Genomic DNA, 21,730 nt, shown 5'->3' on the forward strand with positions numbered 1-21,730 from the left:
ATTTTTTAACCATGGGGCTGATTTGGACTCTTGCTTGGTTGTATGGATAAGTGTTGTGATAACATTGATTATTTCTTCCGGACAGAATCATAACTTTGATCGATGGGTTTTATTTTAGTAACAGATTTTTGCATATACATATTTACATCTTGCACGGATATATATCTATACTATTGTAAACATTAATAACATGATAACATATGCAACAAACCGTGAAGATGATTTTGTGTACTCGGATACGATGAACAATTTGATGAAATTGTGTAGAGAGCAATTCGTGCTGATAACGTAAAATGAAACAGAGAATCCAGAGAGTGTTTGTGTAGAATTGAATAAGATTAATCCCAAATATTCAGTACATCATAATATATATATACAAGAATATAACCGTCACATATATTTATGTAGGGTGTTGTATATCTGGTTTATAACAATAATAATACTAATAATATATACCTAATTCTTGGAGAACAAGAAAATTCTCACCTTCCCCAAAAGTCTACATAGACTCCAACAATATTGGAGTTAAGGGGTTTTTGACTTTTTCCATCTGATCTCTCGTTACGCAACCAAGTCACCGGCCACTAATTACTAATTTGTCTGCCGCTGCCAAGCTTAACCTCAGCCGTCGTCGCTGCCGATAGTGTATCGACCACCGCCACAGGAAGCCCCGCACCACCGTCGTTGCCGCTGCGTATTCATTATTAATATCATTAATAATTATGAACCAATTTATTAAAACCGGGTTTAAAAGTTAAACCGTTGACTAATCACTACTGGAACCCGACAAGTTCTACTCTAATATTTTACTTTCTTGATTATATTTTTTGAAATATAAAGGATCCATTCAGATTGATGAAATAGGTTATGAGAGACGATGTCAATGCTACTAGCAACATTAACACACTTGGTGATGGTTTATACTATTACTCATGAGCCAATACAACAATCTGACGATAAAAACACATCTACTCGAAGGGTTAGTGTAAATGTTGTAACCGCGACAGTTAATGATATCTTGTATCTGGCAGACATCAGGGTGGTCCTTGAGATTTTGGAGGCCATAAGTGAAAGTAAAAATAGGCCCCTTACAATACAAACTTATGTGCATAAATACTTTTAGAACGATGATAAGTGTTGTAACAACCAACCAAACAAAATTACCGTAGCAAATTGACTTGTCTCACGTAGTTAAAGAAATGGGAGGCTCTTGTAGCATTTTTGAAAGCAAAGTTGTTGATCAACTCTACATAGTCCGTACTCTCTAATATATCTTTCTCAAAAGTTATCATTATGAACCCATTAAGTATTTCTTGTCGCATTGTGAATTGTAAGCAACATTTCAACAACTTGAGTTTTGGAAATTTTTTTTTGCAGATGATGCCACTGTTATTGAAATAATCAACAAGTTGTTTCAAATATTCTATTACATTAGCAGGATTGGCTTTGCTATTCAAAAGGGGGTTGCGGCGCAGCTTGTTACCCGTTTGCCTGCCACTTTATTGTAATCGTTTTATAGTAAATTATATAAAATAGCTGCAGAAAAACAAAAATAAAATAAAATTTGAGGAGTTGTATTTGGACGGTGGGATTGTGTGGTTATATAAAAAAAAATTACATTAGTATGCTATATCAAGCAAATAAATGAATACTCAGGTAATCAAATCACTTGAAATTATGATGATTATATGATGAAAAGGTAAAATTAACATAATCCAATATTAATAATAACTCTAACCCTTATCGTTTAACAATCTTAGCAATGCTTATCGATTCATTTATAGGAATCCTTATACGCGAATAATGTTTGTAGCTTTCGCGTTGGACGATCCTTTATCGAGCTTAGTAAATGTATTTGGAGTCATCTTTACAACCTGTGAGTATTCATAACCCCTTTTACACTTACAATGGGGTGTAAATATCTAAAGTAGATAATTAATTGGTTAAATAAATCAAAGTCACTAACCTTAATCTAATAACAAATTAATTAAATACAAAGAAAATCACATGCCTATATTACAAAGCACATGCTCTCTATGCATGCAATTACATGGCTAAATACTTTATTTATCTTAAACATTCTTGGTATATAGTTTAGTACACAATGTTTTATGTTGTTGTTTGACCTGAACATGAAGCTCCAAGCAGAGACTTGACCGATCAAATGGTTGGGTTGGCATGACAGCTTAAAGAGAGTATTCTTATGATGAATCATTCCATAAAAAATGTAAAAACACTGAAAAGGTAAGTCTTAGAAGTCACATTTCACTCAAACAGTTTATGAACTTTTATTAACAAAGTGGACGGTGGTTAATATTGGGGCAAATTTTAGATTCAACTGAAACAGTTGATCGGAACTTAGCAAACACTGGGTGATCAGTCAATGACTATATATTCTGCGAGTCCCATGACTTCAATCCTTCATGCCTCACATGGCTTGTGATGCTTCTAATGACACACATGTTTGTTATGGTGGTTATCTTATCAAAGTCACCTAAAAGTATACTTTCTTTTTTAGACTTTGATTACTTGAAAAGATTTGTAAGGTGTAGACTGATTTTTGAAAGCGTGAGGTGAGATAACATCCCTAGAGTCGAAGACTCGAAGTCTACATACACAATGTTTATATAAAAAGTTTTTCGTCAATAGGCCTTTTACTTTTTAGTGTTCAGTGTGTTGTTGTATAACTCAACTGTTTTGTTGGGAAAAAAACGTAAAAACGTATGCACCAGCCGGGAATCGAACCCGGGTCTGTACCGTGGCAGGGTACTATTCTACCACTAGACCACTGGTGCGTTTGCATTAATTCTCGAATGAATATATATTTTCAGGGTCTTTAAAGAGACCAAAAAGACTTTTCATCACCCAAGGTTCCTGACTTCCTTCTAAGTTCCAAATGTTCTTCCGACATAACATTACAATGTTGCATCAGTGTTGCTCGTTTAGAACTATTTTTACATTTTAAAGCTTGGCACATACCAATTCATAAAATATTATTATATTGTTTCTATATACGAGAAGAATCTAACGGATCACCATTACCAAATTGTAGCATAATCATTGTTTTAAATAAATACTAACACAATGAATTACTATTTACTAGCAAGGGTGTATAAATATAAAGTTATCACGTAAGAGCATTCTTTATGACTGGTTGTGAGTGTAAATTATAGGGTAAAAAGAGAAATGTAGTGATTTTTTTTGTAAATTTGAGAAAACATTGTTTGCCCCTATTTATTTTTTAATATTTGTTGGATTGATTGTGAGTATAAGAGAGTGAACACTGTAATGATAAAGGTATAAAAAATATTATTTAATTAAACAGAAGAGAGACATGTAGTATTTTTTAGTGTAATTATAAAGATAAGGATTAGTTGAGAATGCTCTAACTTCTTAAACAAGGACTGCTATATACATAGGAACCAAAAACACGAAATATAGAAGCATAATTGAACCATTTTCATGTAGTGTCTTCTAAAAAAGTGCATTCGTACTTCGTAGAATCCGCCAATAACAACAATGCATGGATGGATGGAATTTTTTGTTGGAATAGGTAGGTTCAAGGTTGTAAAAGTCGTTAGGCGGATCTTAGGCGGCTGACTGGGGGGTTGGGTGTACTCGGAGTACTCGGGGAGTACTCGGACATGGTAAATATAAAGAAAATTAGTTTTTGGATATTATATATATGTCGAATATCATAAATTTACTAATATTTATAACAAAATAGGTAAAGAGAAATACATTTTTAAATAATAATTATTCTAAAAATTGTTAGTCATTAAGTAAAAAAATGATTTATTCTTTAATATTAAAGAAATACGAGTTATGTTTAATTCTTTAAGCCAAAATCAGAGCAAGTTCACCGACTAGTTGCGATTTTGACTAAAGTTGACCATCTTTAGTCAATTCTTAATAACTAGGCGTAATTAAAGAAACTCGCATCGACGACTTACATTGTAGCGAGTACTCGGCCTTGGAAACCTACTTTTACAACATTTGGTAGGTTTGTAAAAAAATGAAGTGGTTTTAGATAGCTAATTTTATTTAAGTGATTTTAGGAAAGTTGCTATCTTAGAAAGAGGATTAAGGTGACACCTTAACAATTTTTCCAAGTGGTAGTCCATATCATCTAAGTGATCGTCCATGTCATCGAATGTGTGAGGCGGTATAACATGTGGGAATCCTCTATCTAAAGTAGATGGTTATGAATAAGATGGAATAATTTGTAAAATAGTTATAAAATGCCTACTAAATAATAATAATAATAGTAATATGATTAAAACTCATAAATTAGTGATAATATATGTAATAACTATAATAACTAAATTAGTAAGTTATAATAATAATAATACTAAGTAATAATAATAATATTAAACTTAATAATAATCCCAATCTGTTTATTTAAATATGTGTTATATATTTTATAAATCATTTAATAATTTATGATTATAAATTATAGAACAATAAAACTATAATATAATACAAAATTATACAAAACAATAAAATACATTACAACAAAATACGATACTAGCAAGCGACCAACATTTGTGCTTTAAACACCCCTTGAATTATTTTGAAAATCTTAACTTAGAGTATAATATATCACATGTCATGAAAGATCTAAGTAAAAAATTTCAAAATAATTCATGTGGTTTTTTAAGACTATATCTTGGTCACCCATTAATATTGTATTTTGTTGTATAGTTTTATATTGTAATATATTTTTTATTTTCTTGTATTTTATAAACTTTGAATCATAAATTATTAAATGATTTTAACTTATAACACATATTTACCTAAATAAACTAGGATTCTTATGAAGGTTACTTAGAATAGTTATTATTATTATTATTATTATTATTATTAACTTAAGAGTTTTGTTATTATGGTTATTTCGAATATTATTATTATTATTATTATTATTATTATTATTATTATAGCATGATTATTTTACAAATTCTTCATGTTATTCATAATCCTTTATTTGAGATAGAGGATTCCACATGTCATGCCACTTCACAGAGTTCACACCTTCGATGACATGGATGTCCATTTTGATTATATGGACCGTCACTTGGAAAGGTTGCTTAGGTGTTACCTTATTCTTCTATTTGAGATCACAACTTACCTATAATCACTTAAAATAAAGTAGACCACCTAAAACCGCTTCTTATTTTTCTAAATCGTCTATTCCATAAAAAAAATCTTAATGTATGTGATCCAATCGTGTATTGACCATGCTTTTATCTCAAAACACAACCTTTTCAAACATGTGATATCATGTTCGAGTTTCATTATATACTTCATAGTTCCTATTATCATCTTTTTGGCCTTACCATGGTCTAAGCATCTAAGAGCCTTATGGTTCTTATATAGTTATATACCATAGTTTGGTGGTTATTTTTTTCCCATGAAGATGTAGTGTCACACACTCGTCCGGCTGGCACCTCAACCTTTCATATTACCTAATTATTGCCCAACCTTTGAGGGTGAGGACCTATACAAGCTGTCGATCTATGCACATAATTATATCTTACATTTGTTAATATTTGATGAAGTGACATTCAACCTTTTTAGACAAGGAATTATATAATCTTATTTTGACGAACTCAACGTTAACGAATCATTAAAGATTAACTAAATATTAACCTCTATGCAAATGCGATTTCTTCTTATTCTAATATCAACACAATATATAGCATTTGAGTTATACAAGTTCGTGGGATAGCAAACACAAAGGTTTTAAAATATCCGTCCCTAATCCTTAGATGCAACAACGTTTAATAACATTCCTAAAAAATTCTGAAAAAAAAAATAAAACAAAAATATAAAATTAAATGTCTGAGCCCGGGTTCGAACCGGGGACCTCTAGTGTGTGAGACTAGCGTGATAACCGACTACACCACCCAGACTTGTTTGTTTAATTTTCACCGATTTCTAATTAGAACCATATGATACAGCAATCATCATGGCTGCTTAAATACATTGAAGTTATTTAGCTCACTTTTTTAAAAATTCTAATGTCATGAAACTTCTTTTAGATACTCAAAGATTGTTAAAATACACTTTCAATTTTTTTTCCTTCTTAATTATTCCGCCCACAAAATTTGGTTGTAATAAAGAAAATGCAAAGTCTTGTAATTCAGTTTTGGAAATATTTACTTGATATTAAAAATTAGTTGGAAATTAAATCTATCTCATTTCATTTACTGTGCAATATTTGAGTCAATACTCAATATATACATTGTCCAATAAGTTTTCATACGCGGATTGTGTTTGGTTAATCTTGATGGGTACAGGTTTCTAAACCGGGTACATGAAAACATGCCAAAGATGGATATGGGTCAGCGTCATTTTATTTAGTCACATTTTTGAATCTCAGTTGAATTAGAACACGAGTTAGTTTATTAGTAATGGTTTGTGGGTAGGTTATTTTCCTGTATTTTCTCTATTTATGTAAGTTTGACGAATTAATGAAAGTGCAAGTGATTGAGAGTTTTACATTTGTGTAATTGGGTCTGAACCAACATATTGTTGTAAGAGTACTTAGATATCCGAATGGTTATAAAGTCGTCACTCATCGACTTTCACCCCTATATATGTCCATCTACTTGGCACCCGCTGCCCCTACCAGCGTCACCAGAGGCGGCGCACCTACCAATGGTGACTGTACCCGAGTAAGAGTATTTATATATTTGAAATAATCTCATGGGAAAGGGATTTTGTTCTCCAAATGTGAGTCATTAAGTTTGAAAGGTTATGTAAACTAAAACTAGGGTATGTGCATTTGCACTCGGCGTTCAGTTATAGATTTTTTGTGTTTATTTATTTGGAAAATACTTTGATTTTATGGAAAAACAATAAGCAGTCTATAGTGTCTAGGTTCTCAACCGAGACATGCAGTATAAAACAAAGTGTGATGCTTTTTGTGACATTATTTGGTTATGTTAAAAGGTTCTTTTTAGAATAAAATGCAAATGGTGATTTGTAGTAAGCTTGATATGTAATAACAATGCAACGATGCCAATTGCTGCAAATCCAATCTTTCACGAGGAAACAACGTATTTTAAAATTAACTATAGTTTAATTAACACTGCTATCTGGCATATGTTTTTACCAAAGGTTAACGTAATTTTCTACACTCAGCTGAGCATGTTGAATATGTTCACAAGTTTGAATTGAGGAGGAATATTAAATATACATAAAAGTTCAACTTAACTTGTGATTTTGTTCTTCTTATCATGTTTATTTGTTATAATTAAGGTTTTAAGGTGTAAATAATGAAGTAGTATGTGAGGGCTTACCAGGGCCGTCTTCGAGAATTTAAATACCTCGGTCGAGCTAAAATAAAAAGGCTCGTGGGCCTTAACGAAAACTTTTTATTCGCTAATGTACATGGATAAAACTTTTATTGACCGATTTATTATAAGTAGAAACCATTCCGAGCATATAATTATCTCATAAACCATTGTAAATAACCTTATTTTTAACATCAAAACACACACACACACACATATATATATAATATGTATAAAAAAGTTTGTGCCCCGAAACTTATGTGTCCCGGTCAATGGTGCGGCTCGCACACCCTCCGAGCCTCCCCTGGGGCTTACTTGGAAGGATGTGGATACTTGGAGGGTGATACGTGCCACGTAACCCAATCCGTCCCTACCATGACCCACGTTCCCTACAAACTTCATATATGTTTTCATGCATGGTTTCTCTTCTCTTTTATGCTAGTAGTGGGTAGTTTAGATTAATAGAAGTTTTCTTTAGTACTAGAAAGTCTTTGTATTTTGTAGCCTATAAATGGCATCTTGTTCGGATGAGTAAAGGAGAATATGAATGATATAAGAAATTGCAATTCTCTTCTTTGTCTATTAATTCTTGGAGTCTAACGACTAACCCACTCAACGGGTCTTTATCTCGGGAGACTAGCCATCTTGAATCGGCTTCTATCAGAGGGCTATATATATGGAGAGTTGGAGCTTTAGAAGGTTGTTAGAACTTCAGCTGAACCCTAGTCACATCTCTTGAATCTTTGTTCTCCCGATCATTTTTTGTTTTCAGTTGTCTAGTAAATCCTCATCATGTTGAAGATTTAGGTCTTAATGTTTACACTAGATATTTTTTTGATGTTTTGTATCTTTGTTGAGTTTTTTATTCCAATTAAATCATTTAGTTTGTTGCTTATAACACAAAGGCTAGGCATGTAAACAAACAAAGTTCATGAACTGTTCGTGAATTGTCTGGCAGGAAGTTTGTTTATGTTAATTTAATAGACGAACGAACATGGAAAAAAAATTTTTTTCGTTTACTTAAATAAACGAACATATGAACACGTGTTTTGTTCATTCATTTATGTTCGTAAACGTTCGTCTATGCTCATTTAAGTACGTTTGTTTATGTTCATTTAAATTTTGATAAAGGCATAAGTACAATTATATTTATATAAATATAAATATAAGCACGTATTCTAGATGAATTGTGATGTGTTAGACTTGTTTGTTTGTATTCATTGATGCTACCTATGTTCGTTTATGTTTGGTCAATATATTGTTTTCATCTATGTTTGTTCCACTATGATCATTGAACTTTGCTTGTTTATGTTCGTTTACATTCATGAACTATTCGTTTAGCTATAAACAACATGAACAAACAAGAACTTGCCCATTTTCTTAATGACCAAAAACACGAACAAAAAAAATTGTTCAATTATTAACAAACATGAACATGCCACTATTCATGTTTGTTTTTGTGAACATGAGCAAATGTGTTTCCTTCTTATGGAGAGGAGACAGGGACACCCTTTAGTTTTTGTGAACCATGCGATGTGGGATTAACATTTATAGGGAGAAAAGAAAGTTTAATATCAGCAAATAAACAGCATCTCCTAGTTCCGAAACTAGCTGACCTCTAGCATTTTAAAAACGTTTCTACCAACTCTTCTAAGGAAGGTAAGTAGTGTTATACTACAAGCTAACGTAAACGTAACGAGCGAGCTAATGAGCAAAAGCGAGTCGAATTTGGGCTAGCTCAAGCTTGTCTTATTCACAAACCAAGTTATTTCCAACGAGCTTCGAGCCAATAGCTAATTAAACAACTCCTTAAGTATGCCTAGTAATTCATTATACATGAACATGCGGTAAACTCATATCAAATTCATGTTTATATATGTGACTAATTAATGAAACCGAATGAAAGACATTACCTCTTACAACCTTAATTTTGAAATCAAATACTCAATAAGAATTTCAAATAGATTATGCTCTCTTAAATATTAAACCATAAACATATGCCTACATGATATATGAATATGTACATACATATGTGCATAGAAATGCATACACAGTTTCAAGATATTACCCTAGACGAAGCTCCAAATCCAGTTCATCGGCTCCTTGAATGCTTTCTTCTTCGTGTGAGCGATCAAACTGTAAGCTTAAACTTAAGCTCAATCTCACTTCGTCTCGAGATATTGGACCTGTGAATATGGCTGATCCATAATTAGGGTTTTGGTATTTGCTTAAAGTATTATTATCATCATACAGCACTTGGCTCGATGTTAGCATGAACTCCCGAGTTATCCTCTCTTGTTTATGATCATGGCTGCAGCTTCTGATCAACCATGGCTCGGATAGTCTAGTGCTGCTTGTGTTGTTAGTCGAATCAAGCCTGTTTTTGGCTCGTTCTCTGCGGTGAACATTCATATGTCCACCCAATGCTTGAGCATTGGTGAACCCATGCTTGCAGTATGTGCACTCATAGGTCCGCTCGTCTTGCAACTCAGGTTGATCATCATGAACTGGTGTGATTGAATATGATGGCTGATCTTTGTGATTTAACATTATGTACTTAAGGAAAAACAATCAGAGCTCTAAGGGATTGTAGTGGAGAATTTGTGGATTTTGTTTTTCTATTGACATGACTTGTTCTTGATCAGCCGGCCATGTTTAAATATACCTTCAATGGTGACTGATGTGTTGTCTTATGCTTCCAAATTTCGCGACGTATAAGCACCGCGCACCTAGATTTATAATATATAGTTTGTCTTTCGTGTGTGGAATTTTGTGATAATCAGGTTGTCGTTTTTGGACGACCACGACCATTAATCGTGTGGACTAATGGAAACGTAATTAGCGGCGCTTTGAAAAATAGTTTTGAATCTTTGTCATTACCAGTGTAGTGTAAATATGAACAAAGGTCAATGAAGTCGTTCGCGGGTAGCACATATGTTACATGACAAAGGTGGATACGTTGTAATGAGTTAAACGCATCATTATACTTGTAATAATGAAATTTGTTCACTCGTCAGACCATTAGAACTTGGACACACCGATCTAGTTTACAAGCACTGTTGTAATAAAAATGCATCAACATTCTTCAAAAATAAAATGTTCAGTTTTTAAACAAAGAATGTAATAATATTATAGTTAAGTTAAAGATAAAAACAATTATTGAATGTATTTTAAATATTTTTTAAGAAAGAACAAAGTTGATTATTAAACTTAATTTTACGTGTGGATCTGAATTATATACAAAATTAGAGAGATCTAATGAGACAAACTCACCTAATCTAGTTATTTTATTTTTCTTTTTGGCGAAATTTAGTTGTTTTAGGCGTTTGGGAAGTATTGCTTGACTTGAAGCAGTTGAAAAGTGTTGGGAGACAAGACCAATAGATTTCCTAATAAGCTCCAATATTATTTCTTGTTCAAATTAAGAGATTGATCTTTCATGAAGATTTGGACTAATTCTTACTTAGAATTGGTCAAACATTTAATGGGAATGCATCACCAATCTAGTAATATACTCCGTATGAAGTCTTCAACAAAACAGTTTTATTATTATTTTTATTTGTAAAAGTTACATTAAGCGTACTTAGGCTATGCATAGTGGAGGGCTACAAATTGGGGCGTTTTGCGCCGTGTGACGCCTAGTCAGCAAGGGGTGAGAATTTGTTTTTAGGGTGTAATGATGTAGGGGCTACAATAGTAGTATAATCATAATATATATATATGTATATATATAACACACACTCATATTTATATAATAATAATATTTTCTTCTTCTTCCACGGCGATAAAAACCCACCGCCCCCGCCCCTTTTCGCCCCAATATCGCCCGGGGGGTTCCTCCATAATTTCGCCCTTGTCGGCCCGTTTCCTCTCCCCGTTACCCTACGCGTAGTCTTACAGACACATTGAATTAATGTATTTAATTGTTGTTAAGAAGATTGAACAATTCTCTTCACATTTATTTAATGGTATTTTAATTAAATATTTGAAGAGTAACAACCACACATTTGTAATTTTATCTACTATACATATAGAATTCACTTAAGACTCACCAGTCTATATATATAACTGAGACATCAAGAGCACTAGCCTGCAAACTGCAATGAGAAAATCGATCATGAATCGACAGGCGATAACAAGAAATCGAGACCCAAATGCTCAAGAACGAGTGGTGGCAGCTCAATGTTGGTAATATTAATCTGATCCGTTGATTTGGAGAAGTCATCAACAGAGAATGGTATGCTGCACACCAAATATTTTATTAGATATTAACAAAAATATTGCCAAAAACTAATATTGATAATATGTTCAACCTTAAATCGTCATCCAGCAAGAACGCCGTACGAATAGCACCGTTTAAATAATCGCCCTCCTTCAGGTCCTTCATTGTAGAAATCACCTGTCAACAGAATACAAATTACCACCATTAATATCTTGATATGAATAATGAGAAAAAAAAACTAAAATGATATATACGCGTGGAGCAACACCGCGATTGCGATATGTGTCATCAAAAAACCAAGTGCAGATTTTGTAGAGCTGTTGTATGTTAAGAAGCTGCAGGTAATTCAATATGGTTTTTACCATCAGTTTAATATTGAATCAGTGTCTATTGTTGTTGTTAAAATATGGGAAATCAGACTTACTGGGCACAAATCATCACTTATTTCATCCAGTGTCTTCCTTGACTTGTCTTGAATAACCTAAAACCAATAAACAAAAACCGTTGAGTAAATCTCATAAATAATTGAATACAAGATCTAGTAAAAAGTAAAAACCAGTTAGAAAATAAGATGAAGTACCAGGAAGTCAGGAACCCAGTAACTTGTCTTGTGTGCTTGAGCTCATCCCAAGCTGATCCCACATACTGAAAATTGAAAAAGTTAAGCAATTAAATAAATAAGAGAACACATATTAACATGTAATGAGTATGTTTTGTGTTATATATTAATCTTACTTGTATAGCTTTATAAATTGTGTATATTTCACTTTCGGACTTAAATATTTCATGGTTCATGGGTCCACGAAATCAATAATCGGATAAAACAAAAAGTGTTCATACAAAGAACAAATAATTTTTTTTTTTTTGGGTGAAATTGAAGTAGAAATTTGTTGTATCAAAATTAAACCAAATGATTCATTTATATAGGGATGAGTCATCGCAAAGTTTTACAATTTACATTATCATGTTAGCAACTTGCTACTAATTTATAGTCACTTTTAATGATCACTTTTCATACCACTTTTTAACCATCCATGTTGATCCAATGTGTTACCAATAACTCACTTTTAAGGCAAAATCGAAATCATCGACCTCAACCAGGGGCGCTGCCCTTGGAACCCTCTAACAACCTCAAAAATTCCTTAGTACCGAAGTTATAATAATGTTGAATGAGCATGTAAATCCCGGTCATCCAAGATAGTTAGAAGTTACAAAAACACTGCCAACGTATATAATGATCAAAGTTTACCTCCTCAGTTGCTTTAGAGCACCATTGTTTCAATTGAGACAATCCCGCCTCAACGTTTTCACCATTACTCAGAGTGCAGAGCTCTCGGCGTAACAAAATGCTGCAAGCGCCATTTATATTTTATAAATTAAAATTAAGTATGTATCTACTAGAACTCTACAAGCTTCTTGTCTCATAACCTGTTGAATAATTGATCATTGAGGCAAGAAAAAATCTGTGTGAAGATCTTGCGAACCAAAAATGATGGCACCTACAATTATTACCAAGAGAAGATATGAGTTACTAAACATGGTAAAAGAGAAGCAAACTAAACATGTGATAAATTAATATTGTGCTTACATGGTTGTAGTTGAGCAAATCCAAGAAGCATTCATTGCTGGCGACAATCTTTTGCCAATGATCATCATCACTTCTGCCTTTTCTTGATGCCTAATCAAATTATTCACATATAATAAGATATTATATGTCTAGGGGATCATTGTGTACGCAAAAGACAGTGTTTTGCGATAACAGAAAGAACAAAATAAATAAATTATTTTTCCAATGAAAAATGTTAAAATGCAAAAAAAAAAAAATTGTTGAAATTAATATTTATTTCATCTCTTCTAACATTAAGAAAATATATAAACAAAACTCGTTTATTTATAAAACCTACACATGTGTAAATCATGCTTATGTAGGTTTATTTCCTACACATGTATAGGTAAACGTTTATAAAATGAAAAGAGAAAAAAGAAACATATGAATAGATTAGTTTAAAGATTTTTGTGTACATCTGTATCTAAGTTTTCAAAAATATGAACTATTGATAGAAAAAAATGAACTGTTAAGGTTTGTTCCTATATATATAAGGCTACAAATAGTGTGGTGAGTTAGTGTGTGCATACCCGATCGTATGATTCAATGAACGATTTAATTTGTTTCAGTAAGTTGTCACGTAGGATGCGATATGTTTTTTCAACACATGCTGTTAACTGCCGCTTGAAATTTTGCACAGCAGGATATTTAGGTTCAAGTTGCAACTGTAATACCGGTACCAGCAGCGTGCATGCGTTGGATAACCAATAGGCTGTTGTCATCTTCTTGTGTCTACAAACAAACCTTAAATGTGTTAATCAAAAACAATAACAATAACAACAACAATAATAATAAATTAATAATAATGTTGGTGGTCAATGAAAAGAAATATATACCTGAATCTGTTGATCTATGGTTTGAATTATCCGATCAATAATGTCGGTTTTTTGGTCTTGGAATGACTGCCACTGAGCGAGACATTTGTAGATGATGCATGCGGCAATCGGTCTGCCATTAGAGAATCCTTGGAGCTATGCAATCACCAAATCTTCATCTGATTGCTGTGACCTCTATATATATATTAATATTATTATATATACATTATGTTTGAAATAATTAAATGAAAGCAATTAACTATTTGCCTGATGAACAGTATGATTAGGAGATGATGATTTTGTGTGTGGTGGTGTTTGAGAAAACAAGAAAGAGAGAAATGAGGGTATTTTATGACTGATTTCTAGCCTCTAGGACTAATATATGGAGAATCAGCTGATGAGAACCTTAACTATGTTGAAATAATATTCTTTGTTGGCAAGCTTCTCCTCAAGCCTAGAGATCATGAGATGTACGAGGTAAGAGTCACTTGATAATACATATAAAAGTGTCAAATATGAGAGAGTTATTGGGATGCAGCTAACAACAAGTGCTGACGTTATAAACATCATCATTTTCACGATCTACTAACGCATGCACAGGGTGACTTAATCCTTCATACTTATAGGTAACAAATCAATGGGCCTTGGCCCATGATGAGAGATTGATACCTTCTAGGGTTTATAAGACTAGACAATTAAGATATATCATTTAGGATATGGTATTTAATATCTTAAACATTAAGGATGGTCCGAGGTGGCCTCGAGAAGGCTTTGGTCTGGCTGGGAATACCACCCTGGCTTGCTCGAGCCCGAAAAAAAAAATGACCTCAATCGAGAACACCACCCTTATATCAATGAAGATCAAAGGATAAATGGAGTGAGTGCGGGGTGGACTTTTGGGATGGATGATGAATATTGAGATGGAAGGAGCGGCCGGGAACTCTACCTTGCCTCCTTCAGGGCCGAAGCAAGATGATTGGGGTGGGATGGGTACTCCCACCCCTATTGATTTGGTGTTATAAGGTCGAATAGAGGTGTACAATTTGTCGGTATACGTCTGCGTAAGTTACACGTGTAATATGTTGAACACTCGTACAAGGCACGCATGTTATGTTAAATACCCGTATATATAGGGCATGTATGGTAATCCTAAGAAAGCTATACATGCCCTATATTGGTGAGATGGTGGTAGACATATAGAAACACTCCATCAAGATTTTTCGACTTTGTACTCAAAGACGACAACCATCACAAAGCCACCAGATTTTTGTTTATTTGAAACTGTCGAAGTTTTTTGATTACCAAGTGAAACCAGACATGAAATTGCTGAAGCAAGTATTTTATTTGCTTACATATTGTTTTGGCTTTAATATTTTAGAGTTAATTAAACCATATTAAAGAAGTTATTAACCTTTGTAATATCTTCAATAACATACACAAAGAAATTAACAGTTTGGAAGGCAAAAGAATTAATTTATACTTATGGGTTGTTTGGTTCATTCGGGTCTGAATGATTCAGACCTAATTTTAATCATTCAGATGTATTTCTGTTTCAGTGTTCGTGTTTACAAGTTCATTGAACTTGTGTTACAAAATTACAAACCCATGAAGAGCACATACTATTTTTTTCAAAATCACATGGTTAATTATATACTAGTGTTTTTCTTCTTGCATAGCCAGGCGTTGTCGGACTAGGCTGATGACATTGTTCGGGATTTTGCAGTGTAACACTCAGAGTATACTCCTCTTTCTTGATTTTACAGACCAAAACCACTAGAACCAGATCAGGGATCAACGAAAGTCAAACTACGACTTTAACAAATCAAAATTTATGGCATTCTGGATCAAAAGAATGAGATTTAAATAACATCTGTGAAAACAAAATGTACTAAAATCACTAAACATGCTGCTAAAATCAAACCTGTCATCAAAAGTCAACTTCCAGAAAAACAAACTATAATGGGAAACTGAAACCCGAATTATCACGGATAGGGGGCCATATGGAATTCACTTAAGATTAATCACCGGTACGTCTAGATAACTGAGACATCATGAGCACTTGTCTGTAAAGAGTGATATAAAAACAAGAAATCAAGACCCAAATGCTCAAGAACAGGTGGTGGAAGCTCAATGTCGTTTAAGTTGATCCGATCCATTGATTTGGAGAAGTCATCAACAGAGAATGGTATGCTGCACATCAAATGCGCCATTAAATATAGAAATATTCGTTAAGAGTTAAGACCCGCAAACAAATATCAAAATTATATATGTATGTGATATGTTAAACCTTGAATCTTCTGTCATCAGCAGCCTCAAGTTGTTACTTACCTGTCAATAGAATACAAATTACAAATCACCACCTCTAATATCTTGATATGAGAAATGAGAAAAAAAGAACTACTAAAATGATAAATACGTCTCGAGAAAGATAATGTGTGCCATATTTGTGAGCCCAATACATAGTGCCGATTCTGCATAGCTGTTCTAAGCTAAGAACCTGCAGGTGAAATAATGGTTTTACCATCACTTTTATATTGAATCAGTGTCTATTGCTTTTATTTTTGTTAAAATATGGAACTGAGACTTACTGAGAACAGATCATGACTTAATTGATTCAATGTCTTCCCACGCTCACAAGTAGCCTAAAACCAATAAATGAAAACCGTTAGCCCAACCGATAATTAAATACATATTATATATAGTAAAAACAATTAGAAAATAAGATGAAATACCAGGAACCCAATAGCATATTTTATGTGCTTGAGCTCATACCAAGCTGATCCCAAATACTGAAACTTGGAAAAAAAAAGAACAATTAAATAAAAAAGAAAAGATATATTATCATGCAACTATAGTTGTATAGCTTTAATTTATGAATCATGTGTATAATTCACTTTCAGATTAAAATATCATATGGGTACTGTTTTACGCTTATCATGCAGTAGGAACACCATGGGTCGGTAGTAACTTTGTCGCTGCCAATTTTCAGTAACTAGTTGCTACCGATGTTTAGTAGCTTGTAGCTGCCAACCTTTATTAGTACGGACCTTCACTGACTTAGTATCTACCGACCTTCAGTATCTCAGTTGCTACCAATAAGTAGCAACTTTCTACTGGTTTCTAGTCACTTTTTAAGATCATTTTTCATGTAAATTTTAACCATCAACGTCGATTGTGCGTGTTTCCAATAAAACCACTTTTATGGCAAGCTCGGAAAGTGTGATTCCATTCAGGGGTGTTACATTTGGAGAATCCTGATGGTATTAAAGTTATAATGATGTTGAAGTGTTGAACAAGAGTGTACATCCCGATCACTGAAAATAGTTTGAAAACACTAAAATTCACCAACATGTATATATATAGAGATCAAAGTTTACCTTCTCAGTTGCTTTATAGCACCATTGTTCCAATTGAGACAATCCGGTCTCAACGTATTCACCATTACCAATAGAGTAGAGCTCTAGTCTTAACATAAGGCTGCAAGCATAATTTATATTTTATAAATTACAAATATGTATGTATGTATGTACAAGAAGTCTAGAAGCAATTAATTCTTGTCTCATAACCTGTTGAATAATTTAACATTGAGGTAAGAAAAAATCTGTGTGAAGATCTTGCGAATCAAAAACGGTGGCACCTACAATTACCAAGACAAAAATATGAGTAATGAACATGGATATGTAGAAGCAAACCAAACATGTGATAAATTATCAATATTGTACTTACATTGTTATTGTTGAGCAAATCCAGGAAGCGTCCATTGTTGTTGACAATCTTAAAGAAAATATTGATCCTTTTATATATAACACAAACCAAACTACATCTGGATAATGGGTAAGCGAGCAACAAGCTGCGCCGCTATCCCCTTTTGAATCGCAAAGCCTATTCTACTAATATAAATCCTTGGTTCCTCGGGCTCTGCGAGTCACTGTGGACCACCTTCTGCACCCGCTCCAAGAAGCGAACCGCCTCGGGAGCTAGGGATCCAAAAGTGTCGAAGGCAAATGGAATGAACACGTGCTGATTCTCCAAACACGATGCCTCATGCTTAGCAACCTTCCTAGACTCCGCTCTCAAAACCGCCTGTCCCGGTACGAAGCCACTGTCTCTCAGCCCCACCAACGGGGACACCCCAGTGAGGTCAACACACGCATGCTTACCCCCTGCCCAGCCAAACACAAGAACATCCGCAGGACGCAGGGTAGATCTTCCCTCACGTGGATCAGTCAAAAAGTTAACAGGTGCCTCTTTCTTGGCTGAGATCCCGGCACGTCTAAGCACATCCCATAACACATCTCTAACCCAGTCATGACGATACTTGAATCCCGGCAATTCCTTACAGTGGAGGGCATACTCACCGAATCTATCCAAACAAGCTTTTTTACAAATGGGGCATAATTCATCTGGAGGGAAAAGGGGAATCATAAGCCGGTATTTAAGGATGGCTCTGTATTCAACTGCCGACATCCGTTGCCCAAGACCTTCAATGGGCACAACAGTCAAAAAATCCTGGGCATGAGCCCCCTTGAGACAAACTAAAACTGCCTTTTGTCTCGGGGTCATATCGAATCGCTCCTCCAAATCATGTACGTGTTTACCATAAAGAGCACTCGCCAAGGTTTGTTGAGGTTTCTTGGGGGCGGTCTCCTTATCAGTAAAACTGCCTGTATCAAGGTTCGGGAGAGTTGTTCCAATATTACCAAGTGCAAAAGAGTAGTCAGGATCTACCCCCGTAACACCAGCGTTTCGCAGGACGTGGTCCTGCAATTTCCACGACTGAGACCTGGAAGCCACAAATGCATATGCGGAGACATCCTCAGCCGAGAAAATTCCTAAGCCTCCGCAACGCATAGGGAAGGAAGCCAACCTCCACTGGAGGTCCCCAAAATGCGGTCCTCCACACACAACAATATCTTCAATTGCCCCCCGCAGGCCCGCATCAAAGATGGACACAGCCTCTTTGACATGTTCAGGTTGACAGGTCCGGAGCCCAAACACTAACTTAGCAACCCCCATGCACGAGCGTAACAAAAAGAGCTCACTTTGGGTCCCTCAGGTCCGGCAGGCGTTTCATAAGTTCAACCGTCCTCAAAGCTCTTTTAGTTGCCAAAGACCGAATAAACCCTGCATCCCGACTAACCGCTCCCCCCAAGAGTTTAACTCCCATCGCAGGCCTGCTAATCTCTCCAGGGAATAAACCCGACACTTTCTTCGAATCATCACATGACGGCCAAAAAACCTCTCTCCAGGGAAAACAATCTTTTGCCAATGCTCGTCACTTCTTCTCGTTCTTGATGCCTAATCAAACATCCGCTATTTAGTTGTTTATAACATTTTCTCTCTCAATGTAAGGCTACAATTAACAGTGAGTGAGTGCGTACCTGATCAATGCACGATTCAATGACCGGAGAAATTTGTTTGATTAAGTTGTCACGTAGCATCCGATATGTTTTTTCAACATATGCTGTTAACTGCTGCTTGAAATTTAGCGCAGCATGATATTTAGGTTCAAGTCGTAACGGTAATATCTGTGCCAGCAGAGTGGATGCATTGGATAACCAATAGGCCAACACATTTTTGTCATCTTCATGTGCCTTCAAACAAAGCTTACATGTGTTAATAATAATAATAATAATAATAATAATAATAATAATAATAATTGTATTAATTGGTGGTAAATGAAATGAAATACCTGAATCTGTTGATCTATGGTTTGAATTATACGATCAAAAATGGTGGTTTTTCGGTCTTGGAATGACCGCCATTGAGTGAGACATTTGTAGATGATGCATGCAGCAATGGGTCTGCCATTAGAGAATCCTAGGGGCTGTGCAATGCACCCAATCACCAAATCTTCATAATATTGCTTAACCTATTTGGATGTTGGTGAGATATAAGAATGGTTAGAAATCAGACGCAAGAGCACGAAATTATGATCTTAACCACGATCGACTTTTTTTGTTTATTATAAGTTTTAAGACGCCAATTACATACCCCTAACCATTTATCTATATTAAAATAGATCATACTAATCCTACTTAAACTAAGCATAAACTTAACATACTCAAAATCTTAACTTCTAGACTAGATACACATTAAAACAATTAAATAAAACTTTTAAACTAATCCAAACTTACTAGATAATTCAAACTAAACATGATTAAACTTGCATCTTTAGCCCGCCAGCTTTCTTTTAAACCCGTTTCATGATTAACTTTCTATAAGAATTTTGTTACTTTCAACTATTTGTTTGGTTGTTTAAAATATAAATAATTATTAAATTTGAGAATATATTCGTTAAACATACTAGCTAGTCGTGGAGGCTTATACTACTCGTATAGAGCTATGTATACTACTTATATTGGTTTATAAAAACATCTCTGGTACGTATGAAAAAGTCGATATATAGCTCGTATAGAAGAGCAAGAACCCTATATATATTTGATAATTGAAATTATTATACATAAACATTGATTATTCTTGCCTCAGGAGTTGTGTGTGGTTGTTGAGCAAACAAGGAACAGAGAAATGCAATTATTTTATAACTGATATCCAGGATTGAAATGGAGAGTCTTATCATGAAAACCCTAATTACTGTGTTGGAATAATATTCTTTGTTGGTAACTAGCTTCTCCTCAAGCCTAGAAATCGTGAGATGTGAGTCACTTGATAATACATACAAAAGTATAAAATATGAGAAAACTATAGGGAGGCAGCAGCTAACAACAATTATAAACATGATCATTTTCACGATGGCCGGATTCACTCACGCCCGCAGAGTTTCCAGATTATATTAATATATTACTTAATAAAGGTAACCAATCAACGGGCTAGCTTTAATTGGCCCATGAGAGATTGATTTGCTTCTAGCTAGGGTTTATAAGACTAGCTAGGCAATCTAATTAATATCTTAACTATAGAACTAGGTTACTCTTCAACACCCCTATCCATTTGGTGTTATATATACGGTCGGCTAGAGGTGTACATATAAGCTAAGCAATTAATGCGGAAAAATATCAGATATCGGTCAAGTGCCGATATCTGAGATATTGGTCATCGCAGTGAGATATCGGTGGGATATCGTTAATTTGAATATCATGTAAAATTCATATATATAGCAATTTAACACTAATTAAGAATTCAGTATAGTCTCTTACCATGAAAAACCTTTTGCAAAACACTAACAATCATAGCATAGTAAGAATTGATTAAGATTTAAAACACTAACATTAAACACTAAAAGTTGATAATTAAGACTTAAAACACTAATATCGGGAGTATCGGTGATATATCGGTCAAATATTAGTCAAATATCGGTTAATATCATTGATATTATCGGTACTGATATTCTGAACCGATATTCTGATTTATATATCGCCAAGGACCGATAACCGATATATCACTGATATATCGTATAAGGCACATTTGTTATGTTAAATGCCCGTATAGGGCATGCTTATGCAAAATAATAATTTTAAGAAAACTATAACACTCCCTATACTAATGAAACGGTACGTGGTACACAGAGAAACACGTACCCTGTCAAGATTTTTGGACTTTGTACTCGAAGACAACAACCATCACAAAGCCACCAGCCACCAATCCGGCCGGAACAGATAAGTTTCTTTCGTTTATTACATTTAACTTACCAAGTGAATCCAGACATGAAGCAAGTTTTTTATTTGCTTGCATGCTGTTTTGACTATAATATTAGGGTTAGTTAAAAGATATTTAAGAAGAAAGTTATTAATACTTGAATCTTCAATAATATACACAGAAATAAACGATT

At 34.2% G+C, this 21,730-nt stretch overlaps 2 protein-coding genes and 2 non-coding genes across 4 annotated transcripts; all 4 read right to left on the reverse strand.

Moving 5' to 3' along the window:
• Positions 1–2,724: 2,724 nt before the first annotated feature.
• On the reverse strand, positions 2,725–2,795 carry TRNAG-GCC (transfer RNA glycine (anticodon GCC)). Its single transcript has one exon. It is a non-coding gene; the product is annotated as a tRNA-Gly (tRNA).
• Positions 2,796–5,838: 3,043 nt separating this feature from the next.
• TRNAV-CAC (transfer RNA valine (anticodon CAC)) lies at positions 5,839–5,912 on the reverse strand. Its single transcript has one exon. It is a non-coding gene; the product is annotated as a tRNA-Val (tRNA).
• A 3,450-nt stretch (positions 5,913–9,362) lies between these two features.
• On the reverse strand, positions 9,363–9,848 carry LOC143532293 (uncharacterized). Its single transcript, XM_077027382.1, has one exon. It carries the CDS (start codon positions 9,846–9,848, stop codon positions 9,363–9,365), a length of 486 nt encoding a protein of 161 aa, XP_076883497.1.
• A 1,565-nt stretch (positions 9,849–11,413) lies between these two features.
• On the reverse strand, positions 11,414–19,752 carry LOC143532294 (myosin-11-like). Its single transcript, XM_077027383.1, has 9 exons — positions 19,666–19,752; positions 19,323–19,535; positions 17,508–17,578; positions 17,319–17,418; positions 16,674–16,730; positions 11,945–12,001; positions 11,775–11,855; positions 11,612–11,697; positions 11,414–11,540 (listed from the first exon to the last, which is right to left on the reverse strand). Exons 1-9 carry the CDS (start codon positions 19,750–19,752, stop codon positions 11,414–11,416), a joined length of 879 nt encoding a protein of 292 aa, XP_076883498.1.
• Positions 19,753–21,730: the final 1,978 nt, after the last annotated feature.

Source organism: Bidens hawaiensis, unplaced genomic scaffold (assembly GCF_021521415.1).
Source record: "Bidens hawaiensis isolate Kalapana, Puna unplaced genomic scaffold, B.hawaiensis_p1.1 tig00009443_1, whole genome shotgun sequence".
NCBI classification, from domain to species: Eukaryota; Viridiplantae; Streptophyta; class Magnoliopsida; order Asterales; family Asteraceae; genus Bidens; species Bidens hawaiensis.

Excerpts from the sequence above, each read along its gene's own strand:
- LOC143532293 (XM_077027382.1), bottom strand. The coding sequence starts at position 9,848 with ATGTTAAATCACAAAGATCAGCCATCATATTCAATCACACCAGTTCAT.
- LOC143532294 (XM_077027383.1), bottom strand. The coding sequence starts at position 19,752 with ATGGCAGACCCATTGCTGCATGCATCATCTACAAATGTCTCACTCAAT. Across the intron at positions 12,002-16,673 it reads AATATGCTATTGGGTTCCTG|GTTATTCAAGACAAGTCAAG; the intron begins GTATTTCATCTT and ends TATTGGTTTTAG. Across the intron at positions 11,856-11,944 it reads TAAGTGATGATTTGTGCCCA|CTTCTTAACATACAACAGCT; the intron begins GTAAGTCTGATT and ends AATTACCTGCAG.